Source organism: Musca autumnalis, unplaced genomic scaffold (assembly GCF_047663935.1).
Source record: "Musca autumnalis isolate F117 unplaced genomic scaffold, ASM4766393v1 scaffold_5, whole genome shotgun sequence".
NCBI classification, from domain to species: Eukaryota; Metazoa; Arthropoda; class Insecta; order Diptera; family Muscidae; genus Musca; species Musca autumnalis.
In genome coordinates this window covers 84,911,761-84,932,485 of record NW_027412088.1, presented here as the reverse complement: position 1 = coordinate 84,932,485, position 20,725 = coordinate 84,911,761, and the positions used below count along the sequence as shown (strand labels likewise).

Sequence of the window (20,725 nt, the reverse complement as noted above, 5' to 3'; positions counted from 1 at the left end):
AATCGGTAAAATTAAAACGCAAAATTATAAATGAAAAGTTCAAATAAAAGTTGACAACACTCTTGGTATCGGTAGAACTTTACGACTACTATTTATTCGTCGTTAACTTACCGACAAACATCGTTAATTACCGTAATTATAAGCATTTTAATTTTACCGACAATTGTCGGTAACTCAAAAAATGAGTTAGAGAATCGCACTACAGGTATTTTGAAGTTTTTATCTACATTTTCGGACCACATTTGATTTTATTATACCCTCCACCATATCATGGATGGTGTCTGTTGAAACAAGATAGAGCTTTATAATTTGGTATAGAAGTTTCTATTATTCCTAGGACGTTTGATATTGAAAATGGACTATATCAGTGTTTTGATATAGCCTCCAATAGAACGATACCTCCCAATTTTCGGTATTTGGAAGGTTTTAGCCTCAATATCGCACCGAAATGGCTTAAATTTGGTATTTAGTCTTCGTTTGAGGTACAAAACTTTCCAATAGAAACCTCCAGATTTTCGGTATTTGAAAGATTGTGGCCTCAATATCGCACTGACGTGGCCGAAATTTGGTATTTAATCTTCGATGGGGGTATAAAACTTTCCAGAAATTTGTCGGTATCGGTCGCATCGAAACGCGGAAATTTTCCATTAAATTTTCGTTGTGGGTATACAACTTTGGGGGCCACCGTGGGGCAATGGTTAGCACGTCCGCCTTGCACTCAGAAGGTCTGCGGTTCGAATCCCAGGCCAAGCAACATCAAATTTTCAACGGTGGCAAAATTCCCCCTCAGTAATGCTTGGCGACATTTCCTGAGTGTTTAAGCCATGAAAAACTTCTCTACAAGTGGTGTCGTAAGACACGCCGTTCGGACTCGGCAATAAAAAGTAGGTCCCATATCATTGAGCCAATATGAATCGGCGTGCACTCATTGATATGAGAGAAGTCTCCCTTGTCCCATCTGGGATGTTTGTGGAACAATTATATATATACAACTTTCCACCAGAAATAATACCCACTAATACTGGGACAAACTATTAAGGAAAGGATCAAAGTCGGGATGAATATCACGATGCTCTTGAAGCAAATTTAAATGGAAGGTGTTTACACCTCGGAAGTTTTTGCGGATTCTGAAACTACAATGTTCATAGATGAGATAAATCAAAAAACTAAAAAAAATCTCCGAAGCGCTTTTTAAATAAATCGCGATTCAAGTTGGCATTTTTAAGGGTTGTTTAGGTTTTCACGATTTTGCTTGGAAACCGCAGATCCTATTGAAATTGGACTAAAGAAGATGTTGTAGCCAAGAAAATTCTCTACAAGATTGGCTTTTGTAATTTTATCCTAGACTGTACCATTTTTGACATATATAAGTTTAATATGAGAATTTGCCGTCATTACATTGTTTTATAAGGAGGCGATACAGTCCAAACATTGTCCCAATTTGAACTTATATATCTCAATAACGGTAAAATCTACGAAAACTCCATAAAGGTCAATCTTGTAGAGAATTTGCATAGCTACAACATCTGTCTTAGTCCGATTTAGGTAGGATTTGCGGTTTTCAAGCAAAATCGTTAAAAACTAAACAAACTTTAAAAATTCCATCTTAAATCGCGATTTACTTAAAAAGCGCTCCGGCGATTTTTTTTAGTTTTTTTTATTTTTCTCATTTATGAACATTGTAGTTTCAGAATCCGCAAAAACTTCCGAGGTGTAAGCACCTTCCATTTAAATTTGCTTCAAGAGCACCGTGATATGTAAAATATATGTATATGGGAGCTATGTTGAAATCTGAACCGATTTCGATATAATTTGGCACATTTATTTCTAGACCAAATTCCGTAACACATTCCAAATTTTATCAAAATTTGGAGTGATAAAAAGTGTTTGGTGCATCAAATATTTCAAATCGGCAGAAAATCTATGTGTCACACATACCAAATGTTATCAAAATTGTAGATATTAAAGGTGTTTGTTGCATCAAATATTTCAAATCGGCCGAAAATAATTATGGGAGCTATACTGATTTCAATATAATTTGGCATATTTATTTCTAGACCGAATTTAGTCACACGTTCCAAATGTCATCGAAATCGTGTTTAGTGCAGCAAATATCGACACCTCCAAATAATAGTATGCTAAGTCTAAAAAGTGAGTTTTGCAGGATAAGCTCTAAAAGTTTGGAAATTTCTTTGACCTTCAGTACTATGCTAATTAAATATTCGTTTATAACTTCTGTTCGGATTGTCCGATTATTACCAAAATTTGACAGAATTTAAGTTAAAGGACGTTAAATATAAAAATGTAAAGAACTTGAAAACATGCTAAGTCGACTTAGCATACTATTGTTTGGAGGCGTCGATATGTGAAATCACACACACACACATTTTCACCAAAAGCAATAGCGTTCTTCCTTTCACTCAAAAAAAGATAAACAAGCATTTTTTTATTTGCTAAAATAACAAAGGTTTCACACTGGTAGTATGGTAAACTTTAATTGGCAAATTTTAAAAAATTAGTAATTAATCTAATCCCAAAAATACAATAGAAATAAATTTCAAGTAAATCGAAGTGTATAATTAATCATTGATAAAAAAATTGATTTTAAATATTAAATCGCGAAAATTTCACCCAAGCCCACTGTGCAAAATTTTTATTTTTTGTAAGATTGCTAATAAAAACACAAACAAATTTAAAAAAAAGATTTACTCTATTTGGACCAATATTAAAGAAGTTATGAGTATTTCTTTGCATAGAGTTTTTACTGAATTTCCCTTTTTTTACGGCCAATACCTCTGGAACTATTGGTTAAAAAACTGAAAATATACTGAAATGTTTTGCTGAGGAGCAGCATAAACACAGTAAAAAATAACGGAAATCAAAAACTACTTTTTTGCAAAAGTGTCCGATTTCACTCAAAATTGCCCATTTTTATATTAAAAATTCCACCTTGGAACAACCTTTTCAGTAAGATACTAAATTTAAATTGTTTAAAATTTTCTTTGGTCGTCCAGACTGCTTTTGTTGCCTTATTATTTTTAGATTGATGATATACACCAAATACAGTCATCTGGAACGGGCACAGTATTTTTATCGCCGTCAATATTTTAAATATAATTTCTTATATTTTTGGTAATGCTAAATTTATTTTTAAATCATTATTTTGTAATACGTAAAGTCCGTTTCCATTTTCAAGCAAGCAATACATTATTTAAGTGTATTGTAGCTCTCGTTTTGCCTCAGGGTTTTGCCTTAAGAAATTTTTGAATTTTTCAAATCTAATTTCAATTGCAGTGATTCATAAGATTTTTTTTATGATTTTTGTTTTAGTTTGCAATAAGAAATTTAATTTAAATTACATATTTCTATTTTTCAGACAAAGATATATACTTTTACCTGGCTATTAATCATTGTTATTTATGTGGTCTGATGTGATTTTTTTTAATTTATGGGATAAAACAAGATTGAGTTTGATAAATGTTGCAAATTATATACATACATATTTACTGAATTGGCGTTCAGAAATTCGGGTATAGCTAAACATATATAAAATATGCGTTGTTAACACATCCATACCGAATCCATTTTAAATAAGGCACATAAAAATATGTTTCCTTCCAAAGAAAGTTTTCTATTGTTATTCTATGCCACCAATATTTTGTGTCAATCACTGCAAATATCAGAAGAAATAAACAAACTACCAAATTATGGTTTGTACCTTAAACCCCATTTTGTTTGGCATTCAACAGTGCCCAGACTTTCTTTTTTAAGGTCATAAGTAAATGTAATTGCTTTGTGCCAAAAACCCAAACAAACCATAGATTTTTCTCACATTCTTAGGCTTGCTTAGGCAAAGAAATTCTAATCCATACAAAAACAAAAACAACAAAATCACACACAATCTAACCACAGAAACGAGCATAAGAAATTATTTTCCAATCAAAACATCATTAAAAATCTTTTGTTGGCTACACACACCCTGGCCAAGAAAGTGGCTGTCAATCTTAGAAACCTTGGTAATTGGTATGTTGTTTTCACTCCATCTCTTTATCTAGAAGAAATGTAGTTTAAGGTTGCTGCAGGGGAAGATGTAATTTCATCATTTCAGTTTGTAAGTTTGGTTAATAGACAAAACCACAGGCGTCCTAAATTGCTTTTGGCTAATAAAAGATGTGCATGATGATGCCATGAATAGCAAAAAAACTGATTAACACCATTTTTTGCGAGGGCGTTTTTTTTCTAAGAAATTTTAATGGATAAAAACATAAAACCATGCTTATTTTTATTTTATATTATTTATAGAAGGTAATCAGCTTTGCATATATAATTTATGAAACCATTAAATATTTCATTACTAATTTATATTTTTTTCTTTCTTCTTTTAGGCAATATGGGCTCATTCACACATCATCGCTGCCTATACACATCGCTGAGTATATTGGTAAGTTGTTTATGTTATTATTTTTCTGCCATTTCATTATTAAAAGAAAAAGTGTTAGTTGTCATCTCCACTTTTCTTTGTCATTATCTATGATTAATGTAAATCTTTATCTCTCCCTCTTTGTCTATTTCTATTTAATGTTCCTTTTTCCTTCGTCTATTTCAGTTAATTGTTTTGTCAATAGTAAATGGTGCCCAAATACCAACAAAAAGTAAGTATTCTGAAAAGTTAGATTCTGTTTCAAAATAAATCATTTGAAGAAAAGTTTATATGCAAACTTACAAATGTTTGTCAATAAAAACAATTTTTAGTGTCAATAAATTTTAAATGACCCCTAAATGATATGTTGAAAAAATGTAAAAAAAAAATTAGGACATTAAAATATCTTATAGTACGTTTAGATAAAACCGGATTTTGTAATTCAGCTGGATTCAAATGGTCAATTCCACTGCGTTAACATCAAGTAATTCCTCATGAAGAAGGTTAACCTGGCAATAAAATAAAATGCAAATGGCGTTTTAACTTCTTCCATTATTTACACATGTACAAACTGTGTTCGAAACCGAACATACTTAAAAGAGTCCAATAAGCATTGCGTTATTCTTCGTATTGCCAGGGACAGCAACAAGCGAACAAAATACTCATTACAAAACCCCATAGTAACCCATTATTTTAACAAGGGAATGTCGCGAGAAATAAGTATTTATTTTGTGGTCACTTAAGGAAGTAGTTAAATAAGTAGTAGAAGTTGATCCATCCTCCTAAACATGCTGTTGGTACCATCAACTTGGTATTTTCGCCATTCACTGCCAGACTCAATTCAGTACAATCTTGATCTGATCTTGATCTGAATCTGATAGTTTTTGTGAATGTTTGCACGGAGTGGACAATCCCATATCATTACTCTGATAAGTAGACAGCGGAATTTTATGCAACCCCTATTTTTGGTCCGATTCATGTCAAATTTTGGGACTGGGCATATTTTTGGCTTCTGATTACATTGCAATCGAAACATATGACATATGCAAAATGCATAAATTTTTGCATATGCAAAATTTGTGCATTTTACATATTTTCTTATGCAACAAATATTTGAATAATAGGTACAAAAATGTTTGTGTTTACAATTTTTCTGTTTAAAATCCTCTTCAGACAAGTCAATAAAGTAGAGAAATGTATAACCACAGCCACAACCTTCAAAATACCGAAAACGGGAGGTATCGTTCTATGGGGGCTATATGAAGGCCTAAACCTAAACCGACAAATTTTAGGTGGAAAGTTTTTTACCCCCCAAGGAAGACTTAATACCAAATTTCAGCCATTTCGGAGGGATATTGAGGGCACAATCTTCAAAATACCAGAAATCCGGAGGTACCGTTCTATGGGGGCTATATGAAGAAGTCGACCTATACCGACAAATTTCAGGTGGAAAGTTTTATACACACAACGAAGACAAAATGCAAAATTTCAGTCATGTCGGTTGGATATTGAGGCCACAACCTTTAAAATACCGAAAATCGGGAGGTACCATTCTATGGGGGTTATATGAAGCCGTGGACCTATGCCGACAAATTTCAGGTGGAATGTTTCATACCCCCAACGAAGACAAGATGCCAATTTTCAGTCATTTCGGTGGCATATTGAGGCTACAACTTTCAGGTGGAAAGTTTTATACACCCAACGAAGACTTAATACCAAATTTTAGAAATTTCGGAGGGATATTGAGGGCACAACCTTCAAAATACCAGAAATCTGGAGGTACCGTTCTATGGGGGCTATATGAAGAAGTCGACCTATACCGACAAATTACAGGTGGAAAGTTTTATACACACAACGAAGACAAAATGCAAAATTTCAGTCATGTCGGTTGGATATTGAGGCCACAACCTTTAAAATACCGAAAATCGGGAGGTACCATTCTATGGGGGTTATATGAAGCCGTGGACCTATGCCGACAAATTTCAGGTGGAATGTTTCATACCCCCAACGAAGACAAGATGCCAATTTTCAGTCATTTCGGTGGCATATTGAGGCTACAACTTTCAAAATACCGAATATCGGTAGGTACCGTTCTATGGGGGATATATGAAGACGTGGACCTATACGGACAGATTTTAGTTGTAAAGTTGCATACCCCTAACGAAGACTTAATACCGAATATCAGCCATTTCGGTGGGATATTTAGACCACAAATCCTTGAATATATTCTTGCATATGGTTTTGCATATGCTCATTTTATGCAGATATGTAAAAATATGCACGATATGCAAAATATGCAAAAATGTCTGGGCCTAATTCGTTTTATTTTGTAATAAAACGAGTTTCTGTCTAATCAGATTTTCTCTGCGACCATCCTAGCCATATATGCATTTGCATAGGATTCCGCCGTCTGCTGATAAGTTACCAGACTTTTACCAAACCGTTCGATATGTTCAGCTGTATTGTAACAGTTTACGACGAGGGTTTTAAATTTACCAACAGATTTTGTCTGCAACCTTTTTTTCTCGGTCTGTCGGATTTTTTCGCCCATTGATGCTGTTTAGGATTTATTATCGTCCATGTCCCTTGTCTTTACCCTATGAACAAAAACTCCAAAAATACTGAAAGAATTTCTTGTAGTAATTCCTAATCTAAATCTAAATTTTTGAAAATTCATGGTTTGCAATAATTTAGTTGACTAACTGTGTATCGTTTTTCTTAAACGGGGGCGCAACCACCGAAAATTAATTTGCAAGCCGATGCACTCATAAGTTTAGCAAATAAGCGATTATAAAGCAATAGGCTACCGAAATTCGTCTACAAATATATAGCATTTTGGATCACCTGATATTCCTGAACATGTTCTGAAAATTGCATGAAATTAGTTTCAGTAGTTTTGGAAAAATAATGTATTGAAAAGTGTGGGGCGTTGTCATCAGTTTTCAAGATATAACATATTTAAAAAAAGTGGGCGGGGTCCGGTATTTTTGCTGGTATTTTGCTTGTTAACTTATACATCCCGCCGATAAATAACATTATTCCAATTTATAGACCCAACCTTTGCCCGCATTTGGAAGGGAATAACCGACTGGTCTTTAGGATCTTTAATGCTCATCATGAGTAGTGACATTAGGTCCTGGGCAATGACCAGAAGGGTATAGTGCTGGCAGATCAGATTAATAGCTCTACCTTTTGCACTGTCAATGATAACGCCTCCAGCACAGCGTGATGAGTCGAACCAATCCCAGTGTCAGGGAGCTGATATTGAAAGTTAAGTCAGTGAGCATAAGCGGAACAATTGGCTAAACCATCTGAAGAGTTGCGACATTGGAGCCGGAATAAATGACATGTGGGCAACGGTTAAGTCACTATCGAACTCTGGAAAGAACGAAGATAGCACCTCAGTCACGTTACGCTGACTGATCCGAAGAGATGCGCATGTTATTTTATTCGATAGTTTGTCGAGCAGCCCGGCAGTGACAGGGCGAAGAGAAGAGTACCATGTCGCATTAGCTCTTTTCCTGCCGAGGAGAAAGCACCACAAGTTACAATGCATAATGTTGCGAATACTATTAGGAACGCTAAGTCATCCAAAGTGTTGGGCCCTGATGGAATCCCCATGATAATGATGAAAAAAACTGGATTGGCCAGGAATTGAGTATATCACCAAAGTTCTCCTGTAACTAGCCAACAATATCGTTCCCGTAGTCTGGCAAATGGGCAGGGTGGTCCCGCTACTGAAGCCAGGCCAGTATGCCATCCAAGTTGAGTCGTACAGACCGATTTCGCTTTTGTCGCCCTTAGCAAATATCTTTGAGGTTTTACTTCTCTTGAGCATCAGAAAAAGCTATCCAGTTGGCGTTTATCAGCATGGGTTATGTAAGCAGCACAGCAACAGCGCTGCACGTCATCTTCACACATTTTAGTCGATGACTCAACTAGAGCAAGGCGTGCTATAGAACAGTGTTGGTTGCTCTCGACTTATCAAAAGGTAAGTCGACTTTCGATTAATGATTAGTCGACTTTTTGTAGTTAAAAGTCTAAAAATCGTGGTCGACTTTTGGCTGGAAGGAAAATCGCATAATCGATTATCTTGTGATCGATTTTCGAGTTTGCCCATTGATTGCTGACTTGGCGGTTTTATATTTTCAAAAGAAAACTCGAAAATCGACGAATAATCGATCATAATCGATTTTCTGCGGTTATGAAAAAGTCGAAAGTTGAGTTTTATGACAAGTGAAATAATCGCCAGACCAAAAAACCACCTTTTTAGTTTTAGACCAATATCGAAAATTCGAAAAATCGATTATTGCTTTCCATTACCTATCCCTTTACCCTACGGCCAAGTTTTAAACGTTGCATAATCACATATATGTGTACACGCCAGTCGTGTATAATCACATATATGTGTACACGCCAGTCGAACGTGGAATTCAGGAACAAAAAGTTCAAGTCCCATAGAGCGGAACATGGAGTTTCCCAAAGTGGTGTGATATCTCCGGAACTGCTTAACCTCTAGCTCTGTTTTATTCCACCCGCTCCCGACGGCATTGATATCGTAAGGTATGCGGATGATTGTACTATCTTGGCGACAGGTACCTTCCCTGCTGTCATTTCTGAAAGTCCAAACTCCTATTTGTCTGATCTTGCCACCTGTTTGCTCGCGAGGAATATACACTTCGTCCACCACATGGAGTGCAGAGTTGAGCACTAAAGTAGGCTAAAGTGCGATTAAAGAGCTGTTTGATGATCGTTTTGAAATTTTTACTGTAATTAGTCTTGTGGTCCTGATCACAAAATGACTAGTGTACAAAAGACATTCCCACAGAAGTATCAGATTTGTTAATTAGATCAAGTTCGAAGATGTCTTCATAGGCCTAATCCTTTGTTTGCTTTCCCTCATTTCATTATTGTCATTTATTTAGAAAATTATGCCAGGTTACAGGAAAAGTTAATGGCTACAATATAAATAAATAATCTCCGCATCATAAAACTTCGATCCTGCTGAAATATACGGTGTTATAGGTGTCTTTGTGGCTCGGATTTCTATATACTACACTGACGTCGATTGTTGACCCCATTCACAAACATGAGGCTAATGTCCACAGATTCAAATCCTTTATATTTAAGCCGGTGTTATGTTGGCCCAGGCGGCAAAACATTTGATAGATAGAAACCCATTTTTAGTGGATGTAGGTCCATATTTGGGTATAGCTCCCATAGAGAAGTACAGACCGATTTGTGGTATTTTGACGATTTTGGCCAAATTAACCAACCGATTTGGATGTTATTTTGCATTTTGAGTTCTGAGTAAATAAACTACTTCCTTGCAAAAAATATTCAATATAGGTCCACGTTTAGGTATAGCCGCCATATAAATATACCCTAAGATTTTCGGTATTTAGCGAAATTTTCCAACTGATTTGGCTGTAATTTGGCATTTTGAGTTTTTAGTGAACCAAATACCTCCATGCAAAAAATGGTCAATATTGGTCTACGTTTAGGTATAGCCCCCATATAAACGTACCTCCGAATTTTCGAAATTTTGACGATTTTACCCACATTTTCCAACCGATTTGGCTGTAATTTTGCATTTTGAGTTCTGAGTGAGCATATGGGGGCAGCTGGACCTTTTTAATCGTCAACCAGAGACTTTCCCTTGCACTCTAAAAAAATTTTCCGACACTCACAAATGCTCACAACTTTAGTAAAACTCAACATAAATTAATAATAATTATATTAAAAATAGCAGAAAAAGTCATTTATATAGAATTTATTTTTAATGAAGTTAGAAAACGAATTATGAATTTGTTTTTTCGTAAAAACATTGCCAATGCCATCGCCTATAAGTTTCACTTTGAAAATTGCACATTTTCCTCTCCAATTTTTTATAATTTTACTCATAACCTACGAATGCTTTGCGGATGTATTTTTCGTTTTTAATGCCTCACATACAAATCATAACTTCTTCCACTTAACTTGGCGTATAACCGCTGTAAATTTACAAAAATAAGGCTGGATGTTAAAAATTTGATATGTTTAGAGATTATTTATTTCAACCGCAATAAAATTTGTCGCCATCAGTTTTTCGATTTTTGTCCACGGGCGGAACCACTGTGTGATGAGCCGTAGTACTTATTCACAGACCGGTTTAAGAATTTACAATCAAATCCAGATTACAGATAGTTTTGAATTTATTACAGTAGATAATCATTGTAGTCATGTTTATAACTTGCTAAGTATGCTTTTGAGGAAGTCCATACTTCCCATGATAAGGGCTCCAAAGATTTCCTAAACCTTCAATCCGCAAATTAAAAAGGCATGGGCAAAACATATGAAGGAAATTATACGTTGTTCGAGAAGCCGCTGTATGATCTGTCATTGATCGTTTGTAATTTTGGGTTAGTTTGTAATAGTAGAATATATGTTTTGTCTTTGGCACCAAACAGATTAATTGTCTAACTTCATGACAGATTGTTGACTTTAAATACTGATGTATCTTTTATTAAGACGATAATATTGGTATTGTTCTTATATGCCTGTTCTGCTCTAATTTACGAATTTTCCCAAACCAAATGTATGGAATTTAGCATTTCGGTTTCTCGTCAGATCAAAAATCTCATTGACAATGTTGGTAAATCTTGGTATATACAAACTCGCCATAAGGTGTTTGAATTTCATTTAAAAAGGCCCAAATGATTTTTGATTCGTGTCACAAAACAAGCTTTCAACTACATCTAGTTCATCTAAAAATCTCCTAAAATTCTCGCCATTGCTAAACTACTACATACTACAGAAATATTTCCAAGAAAAGATTTTCTTTTTCTTCTCTGTCATTCTAGTATTTTGCAATATACCCGTCATCTTAGGTAATAATTAAAATAGTTATAAACCAGCATCTCCCCTATTATACGAATCAAAAGCATCATATTTTAATGACATCCATAAATTATCATAAAAAAACAGAAAACAAGAATTATATCATTGCGATATCTTTTAACAAGCATACTCGTACACATTAACGATCGTTAGTAATGTAGCAAAGAAAATTGCACACATAAATGCCAGAACATTGTATTGACCAGACTTAGTAGAAGCAGCGGAAAAACAAGCATTTCTAATTATGATAAAGGTCGATGATCTCTTCTCCACAAAGACAACATTCAACTTGTAAAGCAAAGATAAAACGATAAAATATTCTAAATAGCTGAACAAGCGAATAGAGGGGCCACAGCAGACACATGCATATCAGCAGGCTATAAAAACTTACATTTATGATTGCAAAAACAAAAAAAAAAACAAGAACGCTTAAATTAGTTCTGCATCAAACGGTAGGCTATGCAACTTACCAAGGCTACATAGCTTCCATTATTGCTAATCAAAATTCAGCAATAACAACAAAAAACCAACAAACAAGGAAGTTGTTGAGCCCCAATCTAACTAACATTTACTGCAGAATTTCCACAGAATACAACATGAAAATTCGTCTATAGAAGTCTTTGGTAAATTTCTGCAAGTTAGTTAAGGTTTAGACCATCACACCACCAAGCTCTTGGCAACTATGCTCTAACCATTATTAACAACCATAAAGGTGAATATTCTTTTTGCTTGAGTTCTTTGCATTCGCTTTGCCATGTTCAAGACATCACCAACTTCTGTGTAATTTTTCGTTTCTGCTTTACACTTCTTCGTCTTTGCACATCCACTGGGAGCGTTTTTTTTTTGTTCATAATGAAGTTTTGTTTGGCAAAAGCCTAAAATCATCATGTCACTGTGAATTGTTAACAATGGCCATGAAGTTAAGAACCTTTTACACAATAATCGGGGTGTCCCCTTCCTCCACTGAATTGCTATTCCAGTTATGGGCTCTGTTGGTTGGTTGATTCTTTGGCCTCCAATATATACGACAAAAATGTTGTCTAAACAGGAAATGTTGCAAATAAAGAAGAAGAATGTTTTAAACAATGTTGTTGTTGCTGTTGCAAAAGATGATCATGGTGTTTATCATGTTGATGGCAATGACGACAAGCTTTTTTTGTATACCTCCCAGTTTCTAAGAACCAACAAAAATGAATAAGTACAAAAAAAAATAAGGGCGACAATTTTTGGCTCTCAGGTCCAAAGACTTGAGGACTTCTTATAGAAGACTTTAGGTATTCTTATAGAAGACTTGAGGTCTTCATATAGCTCATTTCAGGTCTTCATATAGAAGACTTGAGGTCTTTATATAGAAGACTTGAGGTCTTTATATAGAAGCCTTGAGGTTTTCACATAGGTAACTTCAGGTCTTCTTTAAGAAGGCTTGAAGTCTTCTTATAGAAGACTTGAGGTCTTTTTATAGAAGACTTCAGGTCTTCTTACAGAAGACTTGAGGTCTTCTTATAGAAGACTTGAGATCTTCTTATAGAAGATTTTAAGTCTTTTTATACAAGACTTGAAGTCTTCTAATAGAAGACCTGAGGCCTTTAATAGAAGACTTAAGGGCTTTAATAGAAGACTTAAGGGCTTTAATAGAAGACTTGAAGTCTTCTCATAGAAGACTTGAAGTCTTCTCATAGAAGACATGAAGTCTTCTCATAGAAGACATGAAGTCTTCTCATAGAAGACTTGAAGTCTTCTCATAGAAGACTTGAAGTCTTCTCATAGAAGACTTGAAGTCTTCTCATAGAAGACGTGAAGTCTTCTCATAGAAGACGTGAAGTCTTCTCATAGAAGACGTGAAGTCTTCTCATAGAAGACGTGAAGTCTTCTCATAGAAGACTTGAAGTCTTCTCATAGAAGACATGAAGTCTTCTCATAGAAGACCTCAGGTCTTCCGATAGAAGATTTGAAGTCTTCCCATAGAAAACTTGAAGTTTTCCCATAGAAGACTTGAAGTCCTCCCACAGAAGACTTGAAGTCTTCCCATAGAAGACTTGAAGTCTTCCCATAGAAGACTTGAAGTCTTCCCATAGATGACTTGAAGTCTTCTCATAGATGACTTGAAATCTTCCCAAAGAAGACTTGAAGTCTTCATATAAAAAACTTGAAATCTTCATGTAGAAGTCTTGCGGTCTTCCCATAGAAGACTTGAAGTGTTCCCATAGAAGACTTGAAGTCTTCTCACATAAGACTTGATGCTCTTCTTATAGAAGTCTTGAGGTCTTCTTATAGAAGACTTGAGATCTTCTTATAGAAGACTTGAAGTCTTCTCATAGAAGAATTGAAGTCTTCTCACAGATGTCTTGATGTCATCTCAGAGAAGAGTTGAAGTCCTATCATGGAAGACTTCAAATCTTCTGATAGAAAGCTTGAAGTCTACTCATGGAAGACTTAAGGTTTTGTTATAGAAGATTTCAGGAATTCTTATAGAAGACTTGAGGTCCTCTTATAGAAGATATGAGGTTTTCTTATAGAAGACTTAAGGCCTTCTTAGAGAAGAGTTGAGGTCTTCTTACAGAAATTTTCAGGTCTTCTTTAGAAGACTTGAAGTCTTCTCATAGAAGACTTGAGTTCTTCTTATGGAAGACTTGAGGTCTTCTTACAGAAGACTTGAGGTCTCAAGTGTTCTATGAGAAGACTGGAAGTCTTTCATAGAAGAAATATAGTCTTCTATATGAATATCAAGTCTTCTAAAGAAGACCTGAAGATTTCTGTAAGAAGACCTAAAGTCTTCTATAAGAAGAACTCATAAGAGGAAGACTTGAGGTTTCTTATAGAAAACATGAGGTCTTCATATAGAGGACTTGAGTTCTTCTATGAAAAGACTTCAAGTCTCTATTAGAAGACTTAAAGTCTTCTCATAGAAAACTTGATATCTTCTCATAGAAGACTTGAAGTCTTCTCATCGAAGACTTGAAGTCTTCTCGTAGAAGACTTGAAGTCTTCTCGTAGAATACATGACGTCTTCTCATAGATTACTTGAACTTTTCTCGTCGAGGACTTGAAGTCTTCTTATGAAAGACTTGACTGCTTCTTATTTAACACTTGAGGTCTTCTTATAAAAGACTTGCGGTTTTCATATGAAAGACTTAAAGTTATATTATAGAAGACCTGAGGTGTTGTCATAGAAAACATGAGGTCTTCATATAGAAGGCTTGAAGTCTACTTATAGAAGATTGAGATCTTCATATAGAAGAATTGAAATCTTCATATAGAAGACTTGAGGTCTTCATATAGGAGGACTGATGTCTTCTTTTGAAGACTTCAGGTCTTCTTATAGAAAAATTTAGGTATTTTTATAGAAGACTTGAGGTCTTCACATAGGAGACTCTAGGTCTTCTTATAGAAGACTTTAGGCCTTCTTAGAGAAGACTTGATGTCTTCTTATAGAAGACTAATTATAGAAAACTTGAGGTCTTCATATGGAAGAATTGAGGTCTTCATATAGAATTCTTGAGGTCTTCATATGGAAGATTTAAGGTTTTCTTACCGAAGGCTTGAGCCGTATGCTCTTACGAGACGCTAGGGAACTAAAGGGTGTTTTTTAAGCCCGATAGAACTTTAAATTGTAAAAAATAACACAAAAAATTAAATTGTAATCAAATTTTTTTTTATTCGAAAGACCAGTACGTGACATTAACATTTAAAAATGATTTTGGGCATATGGGCACCGCGGCTGTTCTTGACGAAGTGCATTCTGGACGTCCAATTTTTTGCCACTTTTTCGAGCACTGCTGGCCGTATGTCACGAAAAACACGAACAATGCTGGCCTCCAAGGCATCAATTGTTGCTGGTTTATCAGCATAACCCAGTGACTTCACGTAGCCCCACAGGAAATAATCGAGAGGTGTCAAATCGCACGACCTTGGAGGCCAATTGACAGGTCCACTTCTCGAAATCAACTTATCGCCAAATTTTGATTTCAATAAGTCGATGGTTGCGTTCGCCGTATGGCACGCCAGCGCCATCCTGTTAAAACCACATCTACTCCGGATCAATGTCATCCATATTTTCAAACAAAAAATCATTGATCATGGTGCGGTAACGATCTCCATTGACCGTAACGCGAGCTCCGGCCTCATTTTTGAAGAAATAAGGTCAGATGATGCCACCAGCGTGAAAACCGCGCCATACGGGGCATTTTTCTGGATGTAATGGAGTCTGTAGGGTCTCTTGTGGATTGGTCTCACTCCATATGCGGCAATTTTGCTTATTAACAAACCCGTGAAGCCAAAAATGCGCCTCATCGCTGAACGCCATACAAATGACGAAGTCGTCTATAAGTTGCGCGAATCGACGACTGATTTTCAAAGTAAATTTGGATAATTTCGTAGCGTTGTTCAAGCGTGAGTCTATTCATGATGATTTGTCAGAGTATACTGAAACAAATAAAAAAAAGTTTCATCAAAATTTAATTTTTTGTGTTACTTTTTACAATTTAAAGTTCTATCTAGCTTAAAAAAACACCCTTTACTTATTGGGTCTCTTCGATTAGGCGGGGAATGATAGATCGTGCAAAAGCGATATTACACCGTTATTATAGGGTGACACCGTCGTTATCTTAGACATAAACCGAAAGAAGGATATTAGTAATAATTATACACAAGAATCAAAGAAAAATGGTTCTATATGAACAAATTTTTGCTAACAAATTTTGCAGCTAATTGACTGAAAAAAATTCCAAACTGCAAACAACAATTCCAACCCTTGCAAAAACTAGGATATAATATGCAATAGCGTCATCCAACGGCAAATAGAGAAACATTATCATTTCATCATCTTAAGGCTTGTGTCTTGGATATAGTTAAAACAAAATCCTCTCTAAGAATTGTGTCTAATATGACGACAGAATCATCCGCTTATGCCACAATTTTTCACGCTCCCCCACTCTCTACCTACTTACCACGTAGTTGTTAACGATTGGTCCTGCCAGAACTGATGCTATCGAATTCTGTTTTAAACCAGATTGTAGCTAGTCAAGATAATTCAGCCTTCGGATAACTGGAAACTTACGTCTAGTGTTATTGTAGCTAGAATACAGAACAAATCTGCAATATCGACCTTGTTCTTTCCACAGAAGACAATGGAACTTTTCTGTTATAAAATTATTTTTTATACCACCTTATTCTCAATGAAACATTAATTTCCTTCATCCCAGTGTGATTATATTGCCTCCTTATTTTTTGAATACTGTTCTGTATCCCACAAAAAAATCTCAAGTCACTTACTGTACTTTCTTTAAACACATTTGGCATATTGCTTCTTTTTTTCAACTGACTTCAAACCTACTAGCAACAAAAAAGGTAAGCAAATAAATTCTAAAGGCCTGGCCAATACACAAAAAAAACGCGAAAAAAGAACTCAAGAAGTGCATACGAAAAGAAAAGACAACAAAAGAGAAATAACTGGTAACCCCTTTGAGCAAAAGGTTCAAGAAACTTAAATGGCCCAAAACCGTTGCCAATGAACACACAAACATTGCTATGGTGGCATGGAATGCCTGCTTACACGTTGCATGTGGTCACATGAATTTAGTTAGCTTAATTTAAATGCATGCTACTACAAATAACTCTTTCTCTCTTGGAGTCTTCTAACAAGAAGTGGAAGTCAAGGCACCATAATCTTGGCGATCTTTTGGTTTTCTTGCACATAAAGCTCTAATACGTTTGTGTTTTTGTTGTTGGCACACAGCAGCATATTTACTACCTCAATTGCTGTTAGAAGTTAGTCATGATGATGATCTTGGGACATTTGTATCGGATTTTTTCCTATTTATTAAAGATGTTGTTTATTGGCTACCAGATTATTACCCCGTTACCATTGTGCATTGTTTTTAAAATAGGGCCTCTGTGATTTGAAATCTCTCACATACTGTCATATCTCTTTATGCCATGATCATACATTTCATAGTTTATCTTTGGCTTGTTGCAGTCTGCAATTGTTCACATGCCAGTGTGATTTATTTGTTTCTTAGTAAAACACTAACGCTTTGCTGCAATACTATTTTCCAGTTTTTTGCCATCTTTCTTCATGTTTTGCCATCTTTGGGCTGGTTGGATGGCTTGGCTTGGTTGATATTCAATGTCATTAACGTGCTGCTGGTGGTGGTGGCATGATGGCGTTTTATATTTGCTAACAATATTACAACACAGTACAGCTCGCAACACTTCTTCCGCATTTTGTTGTACAGTAACAGTAACCGCACCTCCTTGCATGGGATTTCTTAGTACTCTGAACATAGCTCCACGTTGTGATGTGGAAGTTAAACAAAGTCTTTTCGAAGAAGAAGACGAGATATTTCATTGTTGTTTCTTTCACATCTGTTTCTTTGTTGGTTGTTTTCCTCATCATTTTGGTTGACAATTTTGATTTATTATTGAATTTATTTCTTTTAAATTCACCACACACATTAGTTATCTACCCAGAAACGAATTATGTGGCAATTATGAAATATGCTAGTTATGAAATTCTCTCTGGAGATTATTGCTATTGATGCTGGAACACTGTTGTGGGTATTATAAAAGTTCAAAGAACCAGGAAGTATTCTGTTAGGTTTACAAAAGCTTTTTTATTCTTCTTCTTACAGTAAATTCATATAAACGTGCATGAAGCAATTCACTCTTTGTTTTGTATATAGCTATGTGTTGCGAATGCTAAGGCAACAAAGAGACTTAAAAAATATACCTTTTTTTGCTTCGAAGGCTATTGAAAAGGTCTTGAAAATATTGCTGATGTAGATTGCAAATTGATTTCACAGCACAACTCCTTCCAATAGAACATCACAAGGTGTTTGTTCTCGGAGATCAGAAGTCCATCTAATAAAGAACCGTAAGACCTTCTTAATGATGATGCCAAGGCGTTCTCATAGAAATTTATCGTATTTTGGAGACCGCAAGCCATCTAAAAAAAACCAAAAGATATTCTCAGGTATAACTTCAAGATTTTCTTATGGAAGAACATAAAAGTGTTCTTACAGAAGTGCACAAAGTCTTCTTATGTAAGACCAAATTCTGACACAAGGTATTAAATGTTGTTATAAATGATATGACATTTTAGAGAAGTCTTAAGATGGTTTTATGATGTAATCGGTACCAAATTAACTGAAAATCGAGTAGATTTATTAAAGTAATGTTATTGATTTTAAATTCTCATGGAATAAATAGTTCGTAGGTAGATATTGAAGAAGCGTACAAAATCGGTATTACACCAATGATACAGGATGAATCAGTCGTTATGCTAGACACAAACCTAGAGTTGGTAATCGTCATTGACATATCCAAGCCTCTACCATGTAATAGGCAAGACATTCACCACAACTTAAGAAGTTCCTCTACTTACCGTTGGATGGCGCTAACGAATGTACATATGTGGAACCATGTTTTGATAAAACCCCGTTACATATTGTTTTGGTATGCCAGTAAATTAAAAACTGTGACAAAGAACCAATGCTGAGCGGGGCCCATTATTTGTAAAGTACAGTCGAACTGCTTTATAACGTAGCAGTTGGGGACCGACGAATTATTACGTTCTAGAAAAAAATATTTATTTATTTATTTATTTACTTATTTATTTATTTACTAGAAAACAATAGGCTCCCGAAATTCGTCTACAAATATACATATAGCATTTTGGACCAAGGGACATTCCTGAACATTTTTTAAAAATTTCATGAAATTAGATTTAGTAGTTTTGGAAAAATATGGATTGTATGGCTTATAAATATTGCGTTTTAAAGAAAGGCGTGGGAAAGGTACCCAACCTCAACATTCCTAATTTTTACAAATATGAAATTTTGCAAATGTCGTGATTTTTATTTATATAGATATAAAATTTTTAAAGAAATACGGTATAGGGGAAGTACCCCTCCTTTTCCGGAATTCAACTAAATTTGTAGCCTATTTTAAACGGGGGACATCCCTCTACATTCAGTGGCAATTTCAGGAAAATCGGTTCAGTAGTTTTTGTAGAAAATATTAAAATTGAAAAAAGTGGACGTGGTCAAATTTTCTTTGCATGATAAACGCATGGAAAATGTAGGTTTATTTTCAATTCTTTATTTCGCGTAATACCAAAAATCGGGCGATACAGTTATATGGGGGCCATGTCAAATAGTTGACCTATGTCCACAATTTTAGGTGGAGAATGTTTGTGGCTACTGGGAACTCCAAATACCAAATTACACCTAATTTGGGTGGAAAAAGCTTAAATCCCCTAAGATACTAAATATCGGGAGGTACCTAAAAATGAGCCTATACACAAACCTGGACATATGTCCACAATTTTTGGAGGAAAAGTTTAGTGACCTGTAAAAACCCTAAGTACCAATTTGCAACTTATTTGGAAGGAAAGGATTGCTTAAATCCTCAAAATACCGAATATCAGGAGGTACCGTTATATGGGGGCTATACCAAAATATTAGCCGATGCTGTTGATATTTAGTCCATTATTAACCACGGACACATACTACGTTTGTGCAAGATTTCAGAGACATATCTCCATTCGTTTGCAAGTTATTAATTTCGCGCCGCTAGATCAGTGATTTCAACCACTGTGCGACTGTCGGAAAATGTGGCCTGCACAGTGAAACACCCGACTTATAGACCTTGAGCAGGCAAAAGAATAAATAGAAAACTTGACTTGACACACTTTCTATAAGAAGATTTTATGTGATCTTTACGAAACTAGAAGCACATCTTCATTTGTGATGATATACGGTTTGTGTCTTGGGTATGATGAATCCTACTAAATAACTAAAATTTGTGCATAGGACAACAACTGAGTCACCCTGTCAATATCGTTATTGCATTGGTAATAACGATATTTCTCGCTCTCTCACTTCCAAACTACTTGAAAGACTGTAGGCCCTGATACAACTGACCACAGGACCTTCTTATAGATAGAAATCCACAAAGTATTTTCATACCATCAAGATTTTCTTATCGAAAACCCCACAAACTATATATATTCTTGATCAGCGTGCAATTCTACATCGATATAACCATGTCCGTCCGTCTGTGGAATCCGAACGGATTGACGTAGGAGGATGAAATGTTGGAAAAATCTATTATATGTACGTAGGACTTTTGGTATTGAAAGCGGGCTATGTAGGTCCACGCTTTCATATAGCCCCCATACAAAATGACGCGTGACGCGTCGTCGTTTTAAGGAATTTTTAAGATATTTGTCCCATTTTACCACCGAATTGGTTGTAATTTGGTATTTTGTGTCTCCCGAGGCCAAAAAATATTCCTACCAAAGTTGGTTTATATAGGTCCACGTTTTGTTATAGCCCCCATATAACGCCCCATATAAAGTACGCGGTTGTATCTTTGTATTTCCAGAGGCTAAGAAACATTTCTACCATAAAATGTTTATATAGGTCA

At 35.3% G+C, this 20,725-nt stretch overlaps 1 protein-coding gene across 4 annotated transcripts in view; it reads left to right on the top strand.

The window, feature by feature from the left end:
• The window catches only part of pio (zona pellucida domain-containing protein piopio), a 163,174-nt gene that overhangs the window by 87,217 nt on the left and 55,232 nt on the right, over positions 1–20,725 (top strand). For all 4 annotated transcript variants that reach the window (XM_073989696.1, XM_073989700.1, XM_073989698.1 and 1 more), the window contains exons 2-3: positions 4,386–4,441; positions 4,607–4,652. In XM_073989696.1, coding sequence (XP_073845797.1) covers positions 4,391–4,441; positions 4,607–4,652 — 97 coding nt within the window. In that variant the 5' untranslated portion in view covers positions 4,386–4,390. The remainder of the gene's footprint in view (positions 1–4,385; positions 4,442–4,606; positions 4,653–20,725) is intronic.